Raw genomic sequence first — 17,067 nt, 5'->3', positions numbered from 1 at the left:
GAGCTAATCACCCACCAGCACCTTCACCAGCTGATCTCGCCTCGCCTCAGGGTGATAAGTCCAGGCCACACCCTGGCCCTGTGGAGAAGGGGGTCCTGGGACAGCACCTTGTGGGACACGAATGGAGGGAGCCAGCGCCACCCTTACTGATGACACCTGCAGGCTTTCACCCCTTGCACCTTTACTCAAGCTGTGCCCTCCATGCAGGCCACCATTCCTGCCCACACATTGGCTCTCAGGGTAAATGACTCTCCAGACCCTGGAGCTGAAATGTTGCAAAGAGCAAGCAGTCACGGGTTGCTCAGCAAATAGCCGTGAGGATCCCTGCTGTCCCCGTGGGCCTGGACCGTTTCCAAGGACAAAGCGCCTCTTGCATATGCTCAGCCAGCACCCAGCAGACCCAGAACACCTGCGGGTCCAGAGCAGGGTCAGGGGCCCAGCCAGACCCCATCCCCACCGCTCACTGCAAACCAGCTGTCACCAGTTCACACCCTGAGCGACCACATCCTGCTCCCAGCATCCTCTCCAGGAATCCTCCCTGACCCCCACCCTGTGCAGCCATAGAGCCCCAGGGCAAATGTGCCCTGTCCCCGTTCGCACCTTTACCCAAGCTGTGCCTTCCTTAGTGCCACTCCTGGCACCTCAGTCCCAGGGACACTCCAGGCCACAAGGGCCAGGTGTGGTCAGCTCCTTCAGATAAAGGGGAAGCCATGGTTCTGGGAGGCCACACCACGTGTCCAGGGCCCTGAGCAGGGAGGGGATGTGCCAGGCATCAAACCTGACACTGCCCTCCCACCCGGCCTTCCTGCTGCAGAGGAGTGGGCTCTGTTGACTTGGGAACCTCATCCCCCAACCCACCAGGAAAGCAGATGAGCCCGACAGAGTCTGTGGGTGACCAACAGGGTGGGTGTTATAGGGCAGGGGTCCCAGAGCTGGCCAGCCCCCAGGGGTTTAAATGGGGTGCCCACCTCTCAGCTCTGCTGTGGAGCCAGACCAGATTGGGGAACCCCAACAAGGCAGCCTGGTTGCGGCCTCTGGCCCAGCGTCTGCTCTGCACTTGCGGAGGAGGATGGAAAAAGTTGTGGTTAAGAAACAACAAATAACCTCTGTCACCAGCCTCGGTGGGGGATACACCAGAAGAGAGGGGGCTTGTCACCACCAAGATCCCCAAAAGCCCTGGACGGTGGCCACTGCCTGCCTTCGAAGAATGATGATTCAGAAGAAGAGGTGAAGGCGAGGGCCTCTGGGCGCGAGGGGCTGCAGGGGCGCCAGGAAGGCTGAGGCAGCTGAGCCTCAGGCTGAGCTGACAGAAATGAGGGCGAGAGCCAGAAGCCGGCCAGGTCACGGCTGCAGCCACCACACCAACAATTTCCACCCTTCCGAGCTCAATCTGGCATGACCTGTTAGTATCGTAAGCCCGCGTTTAGTGAGCATTTACTATGTGATATGCCTTGATACACGGCACCTCAGATATCAAAAAACAACAGGATATCACACCAGCCACAGAGAATAAAAGGCAGCTGGATTAAATAATTAAAAATGAAAAATAAAACCTAAGTAATTAGTTGGTCCCAGACCTTTCTAAATAGAAAAAGCAGACTGAAACCATAAAGGAAAAGATTACTGTATTTTACTGTCCAGACTTAAAATCCTCCGTAAGCCAAGAAACTCAGGATCAAAATTGAAAAGTCAAATGGCGAACTAGGGAACTATTTGTAACATGTGATAGCTAACATCCACGTAAAGAGCTCTTGCAAAACAAGAAAAGGGCAGACAGTGTAGGAGACAAGCACGCAAAGTAAACGGCCTGTAAGTCACAAAAAAATGTATATGACCAAGAAATCTAAGAGAAACAGTCAAAATCCACAGGACAGGAAGTCGAGGAGTGGTCGCCAGGGGTTGGGGATGGGGAGTGGGCATGACTGCCAGTAAGACAGGGCTTCTTTCCGGGGTGATGGAAATGCAGAATTAGAGGTGGTGGCTGCACCCACAGGGAATATACTAAACGCCAATGAATTGCCACCTTAACACGGTGACTTTTGTGTGAATTATATCTTTTTTTTTTTTTTTTTTAAAGAAATGGCCCATTCCACTCGTAACCAGAAAGGGCAAGATAACCACTTTTCACCTAGAAGTTGGCAAAGGTTTTTAAAATAACACCCAGTGCTGGCAGCCCTAGTGATGAAAAAAATACGTAAGTATAACCTTTCTGGAAGGCTATTTCAACAGCAGATATCAAAAGCATCAGAGATGGCTACTGAGCACATCATTGGCCATCAAGGAAATGCAAGTCTCTTCCCATTCACTACGTGACTCTATTCAGAAAGACAGATAATAATAAGTGGTAATGAGAAAGGGGAGAAACGGGGACCCTCAGACATTGCTGGTGAGCTATAAAGTGGTATAGTGCTTTGATTTGGTTAGTTCTTCAAATGCTAAACACAGAGTTACCACATAACCCGGCAAGTCCACTCGATATATACCCCAGGGAAATGAAACCACGTCCCCACAAAAACTTACACAGGCACACCTCGTTTTATTGTACTTCGTCGTATTGCGCTTCACAGCTGTTGCATTCTTTACAAACTGAAGGCAAAAAGACTGCGCCTCACTTTATTGCGGGGACCTGGCACCGAGCCCACAGTATCTCGGAGGTCTGCCTGTATGCGGATGTTCAAAACAGTCAAAAAGTAGGAACCTCATGTCTGTCCAAAGATGAGTGGATAAGCAAAATGTGAAGCTTGAAAACACGAGGCTAAGTTCAAGAAGACAGTCACAAAAGACCACATATTGTTTGATTCCATTTATATATATGAAAAGAGCAGGTTAGGCAAATCCATAGAGACAGAAAGCAGGTTAGTGGTTGCCTGGGGCTGGGGGAGGAAAAGAATGGGGAGTGACTGCTGATGGGGACAGGTTTTTTGTTTTGGTTTTTTTTGAGATGATGAAAACGTTCTGAAATTTGATCACAGTGATAGGCGCACAATTCAGTAAATACACTAAAAACTACTGTATAAACGAGTTAATTCTGTAGTGTGCAAAGCGGGGAGCATGTGTGCAGCCTGACAGGGACTCACAAAGCCTCCAAGCCAGCACTTCCCCTTCTAGGAACTTAGCCGAAGGAAATCATCAGAGACGGGCACCAAGATTTGCACCAAGATTTCCGTACAACACGTCCATCACAAGGTTATTTATTTGAGAAAAAAGACAGAAATGATTGAAATGGTCTAGATGACAGATAAATATGCCATGGCCTAACTGTGTAAATGAAATACTGTGTAGCCAGTATTCAAAAAAAAAGACACGGGAAAAAAAAAAGACATGAAAAAATATTTGAGAAAACAGAAAAATGGTCAAGACATGTAAGTTGAAAAAAGCAAGCAGACGAACATCAGTCCTACTGGGGCTGGGACTTTTGTCCACAAGTTCCCGCCTGTATTTCTAGCATCTAAACACACAGCAGGGACTCCAAGGCAGCCTGACTGAGTGCTGTAGGAACTGCAATTCTGAGGAAAAAATAAACACAAGAAAGATTACAGAGACGTCTAACAAAATGGGAATGCTGGTTTTCTCTCGGTAGTGGGATTATGGATGGTTTTCCTGTAATTTCTGTGATGAGCTTTATTAATTGAGAACACAAAACCAAAAACATTAGGAACTCAAAACTTGGAGGCCCTCGGTAAGTTAAGTTTCCTAGATTACACGAAGATTTGAGATGAGACAAAGCGGGGAAGGCCTCCAGTTCCAGAAGGTTCCCTGGAGAGAGGTTTCCTCTCTGCCCTCTCTGCTGCTGCTGGAGACTTCAAATCTGTAAGGGGAGGATCCCTGGCCACAAGTGAGGGAGGACCCAGTCCCCTCATGTACACCGTCACCCACTGGTTCCAGAGATCCATGGCCTGAGAAAATAGTGACCACCCCAGCTCAGAGGGGAGCTAGGAAAACGGGGAGTAGGGCCCCAAAAAGGAAGCTGAAGCGGCCCCTCCTGCCTTGGGGGAGGAAGCTACCCCCCCACCACCACCACCAGTGAGGACCAGCCACTGAAAATGCCGAGATCTCTTCTGGTGCATTCTGGTTTCCTTTTCCATTCACAAAGGAGTAGGTGGGGGATTTCCAGCCGCACCCGCCCAGCTTGCGGGCTGTCAGCTGGTGCCCACTCCAGGCTACTGTGAGGGCCAGCCAGGTGGCTGCCCATCCCAGGGACGGTGGCTAGGGACCCACCTCTGGGATCTGGCCACTTCCTACGCAGAAAGCCCCTTCTTCTGCCTCTCAGGGTAGGGACACATCATGCCAAGCCTTCCCTGAGCCTGTTTTTGGCGTAACCACCCAGCAAGGCGAGTACTGATATTCCATTTTACAGAATGGGAAACTGAGACTCAGGCCAAGATCTGAGCCAAACTGCTCCCAGGCCCCCAAGCCCACAGTCCAGACTCCAAGTGACGGTCTTGTGCCAACACCCAGTCCCTCAAACACAAAAACAGAAGACCAGCTTCCAAGAAGCTGGCGACAGCAAACAGGCCCCGTGGAAACAGCCCCCCTGCGGCGCCCGGCCAGTTGATAGTAAATGAATCTTTCCCCGCCCTCCCGCTGTTGGAATCAGGGGCACTTTCTAGTCTGTGGATTCATAGAATTTGAACTAAAAGGACGCTGATACCATCTGCCCACAGTTTCAGCGTGGTCGGGGGTTTCTTCTAAGCAGCAAAGCACTTTTCAAAAACGATCTTACAAGGAACCCTGGTAAGGGGCACGTGGGGTGGCTGTGTGTGTGGTTGGGGGCCCCACGGGAGCCCTGCCCACCACCACCCCTTCCTTCCCCCCACCAGCCCCGGAAGGCCCAGATTAAGCGCCTAGGTTGCCCATTTCACAGCTCAGAGGGGGCAGGGACCCACTTGAGTCACAAAGCAGCCAGGGCAGAGCAAAGACTGAACCCCATTGGCACCTTGAGAGCCTTCTGCCTCTGATCCCCGTGGGAGAGAATGGGATTGGGGAGCCACTGGCCTCTGAAGCTCCTGTCTCCCCACTGGGACATCAGGGCTCTGTTTGGCCCACAAAGGGCCGCTAGGCTGAAGGTGGCAGGGCGGTGGTTTCTCTGCCCGTTTGGGGCCTGAAGACAAACCCTGGCCTTAACAGGCCCACACAGGACAGATACGTTCTTAGCTCTAACCCCTCCCAGCTGTGCGGCCTGGGGCAAGTCTCTCGACTTTGTGCCTCAGTTTCCTTATCTGTGAGCTGGCTTCATCATTGTCCCCACTTTACAGGGTGATTCCATGAGACGTGTTAAATGTGGTACCTGTCATGTCCAAAACAACTAATAAAAATAACGACCACCGCAGCAGCTAAGCCTTGCTGAGCACCGACTGCTTGTCGGGCTCGGCTCCAGCACTGCAAGGGAAACCACTGAGCCAGTCCAATCAGCACCCACCACGTGGGCGCCACCATTCAGCTATTTTTACTCGAGAAAACTGAGGTACAGAGCGCAAGGGCAAATCGCCTTTCCCAACTCAGAGGAGCAGAGGAAGGCTCACCCCAGATCTGTCGGAGCCAAAGCAAGCTGCCCCTCCCGCCCGGCCGCTTCCTGCCCGGCCCTCCTCCTTGCACTCCTGCCTCCGAGAGGAAACCGCCAGGCCTCCGGCGGACGTCCCTTTCTTTCTGCTTCCTCTTTCCCACACTCGGGGACACGGCTCCAGGCTCGTGCCCCAGGGTCCTCACTGCAGCAACTTCTGCCTCAATTTCCTTATCTGTGAAGTAGGTGCAATGACAGTGCCTGCACTGAAGGATCACGGTGAGCATTAGGTGGGCTGATTCGGTAAAGCCTTGCCCTGTGAGGTCCGTGGTGCTTAGGACATTTCAGCCCCTTCACCACACAGAGAACTGCCTGTTCCTGGGCACACCCCAGGCATGGGTGGGGAGCCCAAGGCCTGGGTCGCCTCTTGTCACCCACCCACCCAGTCCTGCAGGCTGTCTCCCTGGCTGGACTATGTGTTCTATGAGGGTGGGGCCAGGTGGCCTGGTTCATGGGCGTCCAGGCACCCCAGGAATGTTCACTGCCTGGATACAGGTGACTGAGACCCCCCCCAAACCCACCCATCAGCACTTAACTATCTACAGCCTCCATAGGGCCACAACCCCACGGGCAGGTGCTGTGACCATCCCCATTTTACAGATGAGGAAAACTAAGGCCCAGCAAGTTCAAGTCACTTGTCCAAGAACACCCAGCTCAGCAAGACCAGAGCAGGAATGGCTCTGAACCTCACTGCCTGGCCCATCCCCTGACCACCCTTAGGACCAGCCACTCCCAATCAGACCACTTCCTCTAGGGGGTACCTGAGGCCTGTGGTGAAGGTGGGGGGCTCAGGGCTGTGGGATGAGTCCCCTGAGGTGTACCTCCACCTGCTTCCTCTACCTCTTCTCTGGGCTTGGCAGCAGAAGCCAAGGGCAGGACGTGCTGGGTGAGGGGGAAACTGGCCAGCCCCCTCTGGGCCTCAGTGTCCCCATCTGTAAAATGGTGGCACTGAACAAGATGGCCGCAGGGAGCCTTTCCTGGTCTGAGAACTCAAAACATATGCCCCCACCCAGGTAGGGCCACTGGTTCACCACCACGACCAATAACAATAGTAAGTCCTTCTGAAGACTTACAAGGCACCAGGTACAGCCCAGCTGCCTGGGTTCCAATCCTCTCTTGGCCAATTGAGAGCTGTGTGACATTGGACAAGTCACCTACCCTTTCTTGGCATCAATTTCTCCATCTGTGAAATGAGGATAATCGTAGCAGCTCCTTCACAGGGCTGCTGTGAGGGTTAAATGAAGCCAGATCAGTAAGATGCCTGATATATAACAAGTGCCAAATAAATGTTGGCTACAGAGGCATTTTGCAACAGTGGGTAGAACTCCATCACTCTCCGTACAGATGAGAGAAACCGAGGCTCAGCCCCCAGACCTGGCAGAGCTGGCAAGGCTTTGAGATCATCTTGGTCAACCCAGAGGCCTGGGCAAATGAGGAAACTGAGGCCCAAAAGAGCAAAGGGCTGACCCAAAAGCCATGGCCGGTTAGTTATGCTCCATTTGACAATGGACCCCAGCCCCCAGGGAGACCCTGCCCGAAGGCCAGCCACCCTTGGCCCAGTGGCTGTTTGTCATCTCTCCCTGACCCTGGAACCCCCACCACCGCCCTCTGCAGAGCTCAGGCAGGGCCAGGCTGGGATCCACTTCCGGTGCTGATGGCCCAGAAGTGCCAGACCCACTGATTTTATAAGAGAAACCAGAAATCTGGATTCTTATACGAAATCTCTCCATTTGATGTTTTTAAATATTGGCACCCAATCCAACTTTCTTGTTTTCTCTCTTAACTGCCGAGTAGGGTAGCACATCTCAGGACTGGCCTAGCTAGGAGCTGGCACTCTTGAGGGAGCCGGTTCAATAGTGTGGCTGGAGGCTTGGGAGGGGGGATTCCCTTGGGATCAGAGGAAAGAGGTGCCACCGAATGGGTGGATATAGTGACCAGAGGGTCTCCTAGGAGCAGAATCATGCCCCTCTTCCATGGCCAGCCTGATGCCGGAAGACCCCAGACAGCACCAGGGGGTTCCTCTAGGCCACGCCCACAACTGGGTAGCCCCAGCAAGTGTCTCAGCCCCTCTGGGCCTAAATCCTCCAAGGGTTCCCACTGCACTTAATGTAAAACCTAAAATGTTCACCTAAAGATTTCAGGTGAGGTGCCAAGGCTCCTAATCCAGCCCCAGCACTTTTCCAACCTCATGCATGACTCCAGCCCTGCCCCCCCTGGTTGTTCCTCAAAGACTCCTCGTCATGCCTACCCCCAGGCCTTTGCACTCGTCATTTCCTCAGCCTGGGACTCCTTCACCCAGATCTTTCAGGATCAGCACCTCCTGCCAAGGGGCCTTTCATGATCACCCCCCAGTGGAAACAATCGCCAGCCTCCCAGAGGCCTGCGCACAGCGGAAGGAAAGGTTGACCCACTTCTCACCTACCTGCAGGGGAATGCCACTGAAGCCAGAAAACACCATGACTTCTCTGCCCATCTTGAGACCTCAGGAAATAGCCACAGATGTCTCCTCCGACCGCCTATCCCCACTGCAGCAGCCTGGCTGTCGCCTCCGCTAACACACCCCCAGGAACAAGGAGCCCCCTCCCACTGCAGCCCTCACAACGACCCTACTTTGCAGCTGAGTAGACTGGGGCTCCAAGCGGGGAAGTAACCAGTCCAGGGTCACAGTTGGTCAGAGGCAGAGCTGGGACCCAACTCCTATGAGGCTGACCCATGAGCTGTCAGAAGCTAACAGAACTGGGGTCTGCTCTGTCGAAGGGCTGGGAGAGGCCCCACCAGGGCTGCTCTCTCTATGGGCAACTCTGGGTCCCACAGCAGCCACCATGCCTACGACAGGGCCCAAGGACCCAGCTGCACTCCCCCCTCCACCTGGCTTCTCCAGGACCAGACCACCACTGCTGAGCCCTGAGGACTCTGTCAAGCGGAGGCCCCACCCTCAGGGATCCGGAAGAACAGGAGCCTTGAAGGTGCCTCCCAGCACTGGAAATAAATCTGTGTTCTCAACCCCAAAGTCATCACCATGACAACCATAATGACAACAAGGAGGGCTGGGAACACTGAGCGCTTCCATGCCAGGCGCTCAGCAGATGTGCTCTCCCAATTAATACAACGGCCCCGCGAGGCGGAACTATGAATAGGCCCGTTGTACAGAGGAGGAAACTGAGGCTCAAAGGTGACGTCACTTGCCTAAGGCCACAGAGCTGGTTAAGAACTAATTGATTATTCCAACTTGGGTCCATCTGACTCCTGACACCTGGTTTTCCAAGATGGTTTATTTTAAGCAGCAGCAGTTATTTTTTAAAGTGAAGTTTTATAATGAACTTCATATTATCAGGCAGATAACACATGTGTTTGGGCCGTTATTTGCCTTTCGTGGTGTCCCAGCCTTGAGACTTTAAAAGTGATGAGAAAATAGAGTTTTCATCTGCACTTGTGTTTCTCTGACAGCTTCCCATTGTGTTTCGAAGAAAATGCTTTCCCATCTCAGGGCTTTTGTCCATACTGTTCCCTCTGCCTGGAACACCCAGCGGTTCTTAATTCAGGACTAAGATCTCAGTCCAAAAGTCACCTTCTTGAGACTCATTATGAAAGTGGTAATTAGACAGTGTGGTATTGAAACGAGGATAGACACACAGCCAATGGAACAGGAGTCCAGAAGCACACAGATGGATACCCGGATGAAAACAGCACTGCAGTCCCATAAAGAAAAGGGTCACGGGCAGCCGGTTGGCTCCGCTGGTTAGAGCGCAGTGCTCATAACACTGTCACCAGTTCGATTCCCACATGGGCCAGTGAGCTGTGCCCTCCACAGCCAGATTGAAAATGACTTGACTTGGAGCTGATGGGTCCTGGAGAAGCGCACTGTTCCCCAATGTTCCCCAATGCAAATAAAAAAGTAAAAGGGGTGACATCAGCACATGGCACCGCTGATCCCCATCTCACATCAGACACGAAAACTAGTTCGAGATGGATCTTGGTCCACAGTGGGAAGACCCAAACAGTAAAGCTTGCAGAATGCAAGAAAGAGCTTCATGACCCTGGGTAGGGAAATATTTCCTAAACAGGACACAAAAAGCACTAACCATAAAGGAAAGCAACTGATAAACCTCACTCCATTAAAATGAAGAACTTCTGTTCATGAAAAGATCCCATAAAAGGAGTAAAGAGGCAACCAACACAAAGTCTGAGGTATTTACAACACAAAGGAAGTGTATACAAAATATATAAAAACTCTTAGAAATCGAGAATAGATGACTAATAAAAACAAGGAGCACTTCACAAGAGTCCATCCCACTGACCAATAGATCCATGAAAAGGTGCTTAACCTCATGAGTCATCATGGAAATGCAAATTGAAGCCACCTTGAGACGCCAGCACACGTCCACTGGAAGGACTGAAATGAAAACTCGCATACACTGCTGGTGGGAAGACTTCTGAATCCTGAGCCCCATTTAGAAGTCTCCTACGAAGGTGAACCTGCGCTTACCATATGACCTAGCAAGCCCTCTTTTAGGACTCTACCTGAGAGAAGTGGAAGCTTTTGTCCATACAAAGACCTACATGCAAATTTCATAACAGCATTATCACAAAAGTCCCAAACTATAAATGACACAATTCCATCAACAGGCCAATGGATGAGCTAATTGTGATGCATCCACACAATGGAATCCTACTCGGCGATGAAAAGAAATGACCTGCCGACACACACGAGAACACGGGTGGATCTCTAAAACATTATGCGGGCCGAAAGGACCTAGACATAAAAGGCAGCGGCACACTGTGTGATTCTACTTATGTGGAGTTCAAACACAGAAATGTAATTAATCCGTGGGAGCAGGAGTCCGTGTGCTGGGGGGAGGGGTGCTGACTGACGTGGAGAAGGCTGCGGGAGCCCCTGGGGTGCTGCGTCACTGGGTGTATGCACGTACACACGTACACACACACACACACACACACACACACACACGGAACATTCCTGGAGCTTCAGGTGCATATCCCACCGCGATGAAGTTGAACAGACGGTTATGTACTTCACACAAGAGGATTCTTTGAAAACACCCGGTCCCAAACACCAAATTAGGGTCCCTCGGTTATCACTGAAGAGGCCCCATTGCTTTTCCTTTAGAGAGCACAGTATGTAATTTATAATTCCACGCTCATTTGTAGGTTTATGCCTTCAATAGCCCCCACCACGATGCCAGTTCCCCCAGCACCTAGCATGTGCCTGGTACATAGTAGGTGCTCAATAAATAGCTGTTAAATGAATGAATGAATAACTGTCAGTCTCCTCCACACCCAGACCGTTACCCCTGAGGCCTGGCACCATGTCTGCTTTGCTCCCTCTCTAGAGCAAGGCCCTAGCACCTAATAGGACCACAGAGTGAAAGGAATTAAATGAAAGCCACATCGTCCCATCCACTTGACACACCTGAGTCAGAGATGGAATGGGTGTGTGGAACAGTGACCCTTCAGCCTCAACTGCATAGCTGGAATTAAGTTGGTTGCAAGGGAAAAAGACAAAACTGTTAAAACTTGAAAGAAAATAAGACATCTACAAAGCATGGGAGGTACAATGGAATTCCGTGACAGTTTGGAACCCCCTATTGTTCATGGTCAATCTGGGTCATGGTTTTCAAAAACCTTGGACCAACTGCCACAGCCCGTGTGACACCCCCATATGGTGTCCCTGGCCATCCTACAAAATTCCTGACCAATACTCCTCAAAACTGTCAAAGTCATCAAAAACAAGGAAAGTCATCAAAACCAAGAGGCGCCTAAGGAGATGTGACAACTGAATCTAACATGGTATCCTAGAACAGAAAAGGGACATGAGGGGAAACTAGCAAAAACCAAAGAAATTTCCAAGTTTAGTTAATAGTAATATCCAATGTGGGTTCCTTAGTTATGACAAAGGTACACGGTGATGTAAGATGTTGATATTAGGCAAAGCTGGAGGTGGCCTATTAGGACACCCTGCACTATCTTTGTAACTTTTCTGTTAATCAAAGGATTGTCAAAGAAAAAGTTGTTGTTTGAGAAGGTATACTTCCTTCTGGGCACTTTGCGGCCAGCTGCTGCAAGGCAGAGAGGCCCCACCCGCAGGTGTCACCCTCCATACGGGTGTGTGCGTCAGACTGCTGACGCAGTGTGCAACCTGCGCAACGGGGCTTACCTTGGGCGGGTCGAAGAGCTCCAGCACACGGTCCGCCCCACCGTCAGGGCCTCGGGCGCGTCGCAGGGCCAGCCGCCCGCGCTGCCAGCGCGCCCCGCTGTCCATGGAGGCCTCGTCCGCCAGGCTGTAGCGCAGCGCCGCCTCCTTGAGGGCCTCGGGCAGTGGCTCCCGGGCCAGGCTCCTGGGCAGGAGCTTCCTGGCCAGGCCAGGTTTGGCCCGAGCCTCCCCAGCAGCCCCGGCGGCCGGCAGCTCCCCAGCCGAGCGGCGGCGAATAATGTGGCGGAGGCTGTGGCGCAGGTGCTGGAAGGTGCAGGACGCAGGAGGCCGTGGCGGGGCCAGCTCCTCCGAACTGCGGGCCTTGGGCAGGGCCGGGGCGGCGGGGCCCGGCTCCGCGGGGGACGCCTCGGCCTTGGCCGGAGGCCCGCGACCCGCCTCCCGGTAGTCACGCGCCGGGGGCCCCGGTGCCCGGCCCTGGCGCACCTCACGGCAGAAGTAGAGCTGGAAGAGGTCGGTGAACTGCAGCGACACGAGCTCGGCCCGCAATGGCGCGTGCTGCGGGTGCTCGCGGACGAAGAGCCAGTATTGCCGGGCCAGCTCCCGGGCCGTGGCCACCGCGTGCAGCTCGCAGAACTCGCTCCAGCCCCTCGGGGACGGGGCCGCGGTTGCAGACGAGGGCGCGGGGGAAGCCGAGGAGGACTGCAGGGCAGGTCCATTCATGGCGGAGACCGAGGTGGAGTGGCCAGGCTGAAAGACAGGGTGGGGGTTGTCAACCAGGAAGTGAGCGGACAGGTGAGCTGACCACTTAGAAACAACCACGAAGGACTCGTCACTCACCAGGCACAACGTCAGAAAGAAAAAAGTTATTCATTAACACCTAACGCTGGTGAAAACCCATTGAAATGGGCACTTCCCTACCATGTTGCTGGGTGCAGTTAAGGGGTACAAGCTTTCTGGAAAGCAACTTGATAAGATCAATTTCAGACCCAGTAATTCCACTTTTAAGAGTTCAAGAAATACTTGTTCACATGCGCAGACAGGCATATGCAGGACCATCGGCGCTAGACGTTTCCTGCTGCAACGTTTATAATAGGGAAAAAATAGATACAACTATTAAACAAATATTTTAACTTTCATGGCAGAAAGTCTCTATTTTTTCATTTTTTATAATTTATTTTTTATTAGTTTCAGGTGTACAAAACAACGTAATAGACATTTAAACCCCTCATAAAGTGATAACCCACCCCCGAAGCTACTACCCCTCTGACATCGTATATAGCCGCTACAATACTACCGACTATCTTCCGTATGTTATACTCCACATCCCGTGACTGTATATACCTACATATTTAGTTATAGTTGACATTCAATATTAATTTTACTTCAGCATCAGGTGTGTAGGGCATTGGACACAGTCTATGACGTGATCCCACGATAAGTTCAGTGCCCATCTGGCACCTTACATGATCTTGACAACACTGTTGATTATATTCCCCATACTGTATTAACTACCAGTTAGTATTTCTTAATGCCTTCACCTTTTTCACTCTGACCCCAACCCCATTCCCATCTATCACCCTGGTAGATCTAATACCTATCTGGCACCACACCTAGTTATTACAATGTTACTGACTATATTCCTTATGCTATACCCTATTTCCCCATGACTACTGTATGACAACCAATTTGTACTTCTTAACCCCTTCCCCTTTCACCCATCCTTAACCCCCCTCCCATCTTAAAGAAGTCCCTCTAAGAGTCCTTGTAATAGTGGTTTGGTGGTGGTGAACTCCTTCAGCTTTTTCTTGTCTGGGAAGCTCCTTATCTGTCCTTCAATTCTAAATGATAGCTTTGCTGGGTAGGATAATCTTGGTTGTATGTTGTGGCTTTTCATCACTTGGAAAATTTCCTGCCACTCCCTCCTTGCCTGCAAATTTTCTGTTAAGAAATCAGCTGACAGTCTTATAGGGCCTCCCTCGTAGGTAACTAACTGCTTTTTCTCTTGCTGCTTTTAGGATTCTTTGTATTTAACCTTTGGCATTTTAATTAAGATGTGTCTTGGTGTAGGCCCCTTTGGGTTCATCTTGTTTGGGACTCACTGTGCTTCCTGGGCTTGTATGTCCATTTCCTTCACCAGGTTAGGGAAGTTTTCTGTCATTATTTCTTCAAATAGGTTCTCAATTCCTTGCTTTTTCTCTTCTCCTTTTGTTACCCCTATAATGCGAATGTTGGTACGCTTGATATTGTCCTAGAAACCCCTTAAACTCTCCGCAATTTTTTGGATTCTTGTTAATTTTTGCTTTTCTGGTTGGGTGTTTTCTGCTACCTTATCTTCTACATCGCTGGTTGGATCCTCTGCTTCATCTAATCTACTGTTGATTCCCTGTAATAGGTTCTTCATTTCCATTATTGTACCCTTTATTTCTGACTGGTTCTTTTTTATGGCTTCCATCTCCATTTTTATGCTTCCTGTCTCTCTGTTGAAGTTCTCCCTGAGATCGCTGAGCATTTTTATAACCAGTGTTTGGAACTCTGCGTCTGTTAGATTGCTTATCTCTATTTCGCTTAGTTCTTTTTCTGGAGCACTGTTCTATTCTTTTATTTGGGACATGTTTCTTTGTCTCCCCATTTTGGCTGGCTCCCTGTGTTTGTTTCTATGTATTAGGTAGGGCTGCTATGTCTTCTGGTCTTAGTAGAGTGACCTTATGTAATTGGTGTGCTGTGGGGCTCAGTTGTGCAGTCTCTCTGGTCCGCGCTCTAGGTGCATCCCTTGTGTGGGTTGTGTGCCCTCCTCTTGTAGTTGAGCCTTGGTTGATAATTGCACATCAATGTGAGGGACTGACCCTTGGGCTCACTGGTTGTGAGGACGGGCTGTGACTATAGTGGAAGAGTTGTTGTGCAGGGGCTGACCCTACAGAGCAGGATCTGCTTCAGCAGGACTCTGGTGTCTGCCCTTTGGGTATGTGGCACTTGGAGGTGGCTTGGTGATGCTCCAGCTCGTTTTGAAGCTGGCCACTGGAGGCACCAGCCCCAGGACCACCTTGGAGGGGATCCCCTGTAGGTCAAGTTTAGCCACAACCCATGCCCTACCTGAAGCCACCTGGCAGGAATCACAAAGAAATCCACAGATGGCTGCCACCCATGCTCTGCTTGGAAGAACCTTGAGAGGCCAAGCTGCAAACCAAGGCCGCTGCCACTTTGTGCCGGGCTTAGGGCTGCCCAGCCAGAGGTACAAGACATGCTCAAGCCAGATGCTGCTTGTCTGGGTTCTGTGAACCTTTGAGAGACCCTAGGAAAGTGCAGTTTAAGCTAAGGCAGGCGGTCTGCACAAAAAAAGCCACTGTAAGAGGCCTGGGTGTGCCTGAAAGTTGGGCGGGGCCAGGTCTTGAATCCCCAGGGCGTGGCGCAAAAAATGGCGGAGACTCAGATATGGCGGCGCCTGCATCTGAACGGGGAAGGGGGAGGGCTCAACAAAGAAACAATGGCCTCCGCCAGCTCCCCCGTCCAGGAGAAAGCCTCCTCTCCAGCCCCTGTCCCAAGCCAAACAACTCAGTTCCCCACCAGATGTCCCTGCCGCCTCTCCAGCCACTTCCCCAACCCTGGAACTCAGAGCGAGTGATTCCGTGGGTGGGTAAGTCCCTTTAAGCCGAGCGCCTGGAGTGCAGCCGCATTCAGTCTCACTCAGTCACAATCTCCGCTGCTTTGTACAATCAGAAATTTTAAGGACTTCTCTCCCTGGCTCTGGAACCCTGGGCTGGGGTGGCGCTGGGACCTCTCACTCCTCTAGGGGATGGGGAAATCCCCACAGCCGAAATATCCCTCCTGATCTGTAATGGTCACATGTGGGTGTGGGACCAGCCCGTTCCACATCTCTGCCCCTCCTGCCAGTCTGGAGGGGGCTGCTTCTGTGCATCCTTAGTTGAAAGGCTTCAGTTCAGCTTGATTTTAGGTGATTCTCAAAAATGGTTGTTTTGCAGATTAGTTGTAATTTTGATGTGGTTGTGAGAGAAGGTAAACAGTGTTTACCTACTGCACCATCTTGGTTGTCTCCTGTGGCTGAAAGTCTTTTTAAAAGAAAGGGCTCGGGGCGGCCGGTTAGCTCAGTTGGTTAGAGCGCGGTGCTCTTAACAAGGTTGCCAGTTCGATCCCCACATGGGCCACTGTGAGCTGCGCCCTCCACAACTAGATTGAAACAACTACTTGACTTGGAGCTGATGGGTCCTGGAAAAACACACTTAAATAAATAAAAGTTAAAAAAAAAAAAAAGAAAGAAAAGAAAGGACTCATTAGGTTATAGCTAGGGGTTGAGGGAGGGAGGAGGTGACCAGGTTTTGGGGAATGGAGTCTAAACCACCAGCAGGATGGCTAGGTAGGAAAGACAAACATGTCTGTTGTCCTGGAGTTTCACAAAAGCCTTTTTGAAAGGCTTACATTGGCTATAGACAAAGGGGATGGGAGAAGCAGAGGCTGGGCTAGGTCTGGGATAGGTGCAGACCCTGCAAGGAAGAAGTGTTTGCTTCTGTGGATTAGCTGTGGTCAGCAGATTAGAAACTTCATTTGTAAATTAGAAGCGGAGGCTCCTGGGGTTCTAATCCCCAGAAAAAGCCACTTGGAAATTAATCCTAAATTCCAACAGATACACAGGAATGTGAGTGGTCTTTTGTCAGAGCTGGCCCACAACTATTAGCAGGCTAACTGTTCTCTTTCTCTCACTCTCTAGCTGCTGTAATTTTAATTCAGCTCAGAATTTTTTCTCGTCACAACCTAAGTGCCCATCGGTCAGAGCCTGGTGAAATAAACTGTGGTGTACCTGCAGGCTGGTATGTTCTGCAGCAGGGGGAAAGGATGAGAGAGATCTATGCCACCACCCCGGGTAGATCTCCAAGGCAGCCCATGAAGCAAAAGAGCAAACCACAGAACAGTACAAGCTGTGTGATCCTACTTACCTAAACACACACAAAAACAAACTGCCAATTTTTGTGAGTACATAAATATAGTAGGTGGTGGGCAAGAAAGCAAACCCATCCAGAAACAGTGGTGACCTCGGGGGAGGAACTAGAATTTGGGTGCATGGGGGAAGTTACCAAGGAAAACTGTTACACTTGTCTCTAGAATATATGGTTAAGAACACGAAGCCTGGAGCCTGGATTCAAATCCCAACACTACCACTTAACTAGCTGTGTGACCTTGGGTGAGTCAGTTGATTTCTCTCTGTGTTGATTTCCCCATCTGTACAATGGGGACCACGACCATACCTACTTCATAGGAGTATTATGAGGAGTATTTGAATTCATTATGCAAAGGCCTTAGAAACTCAAAGGGTTGGCTGCTGTTATTG

General features: G+C 51.0%; 1 protein-coding gene across 3 annotated transcripts in view; it reads right to left on the bottom strand.

The window, feature by feature from the left end:
- SH2B3 (SH2B adaptor protein 3) overlaps positions 1-17,067 on the bottom strand; it is a 37,831-nt gene that overhangs the window by 12,373 nt on the left and 8,391 nt on the right. For all 3 annotated transcript variants that reach the window (XM_033097683.1, XM_033097681.1, XM_033097682.1), the window contains exon 2: positions 11,733-12,476. In XM_033097683.1, coding sequence (XP_032953574.1) covers positions 11,733-12,449 — 717 coding nt within the window. In that variant the 5' untranslated portion in view covers positions 12,450-12,476. The remainder of the gene's footprint in view (positions 1-11,732; positions 12,477-17,067) is intronic.

The sequence above is a fragment of the Rhinolophus ferrumequinum genome, chromosome 25, assembly GCF_004115265.2.
Source record: "Rhinolophus ferrumequinum isolate MPI-CBG mRhiFer1 chromosome 25, mRhiFer1_v1.p, whole genome shotgun sequence".
Taxonomy (NCBI): Eukaryota; Metazoa; Chordata; class Mammalia; order Chiroptera; family Rhinolophidae; genus Rhinolophus; species Rhinolophus ferrumequinum.
Note: the sequence above shows the minus strand (reverse complement) of the source record. Positions and strands in the feature narration are given on the sequence as shown.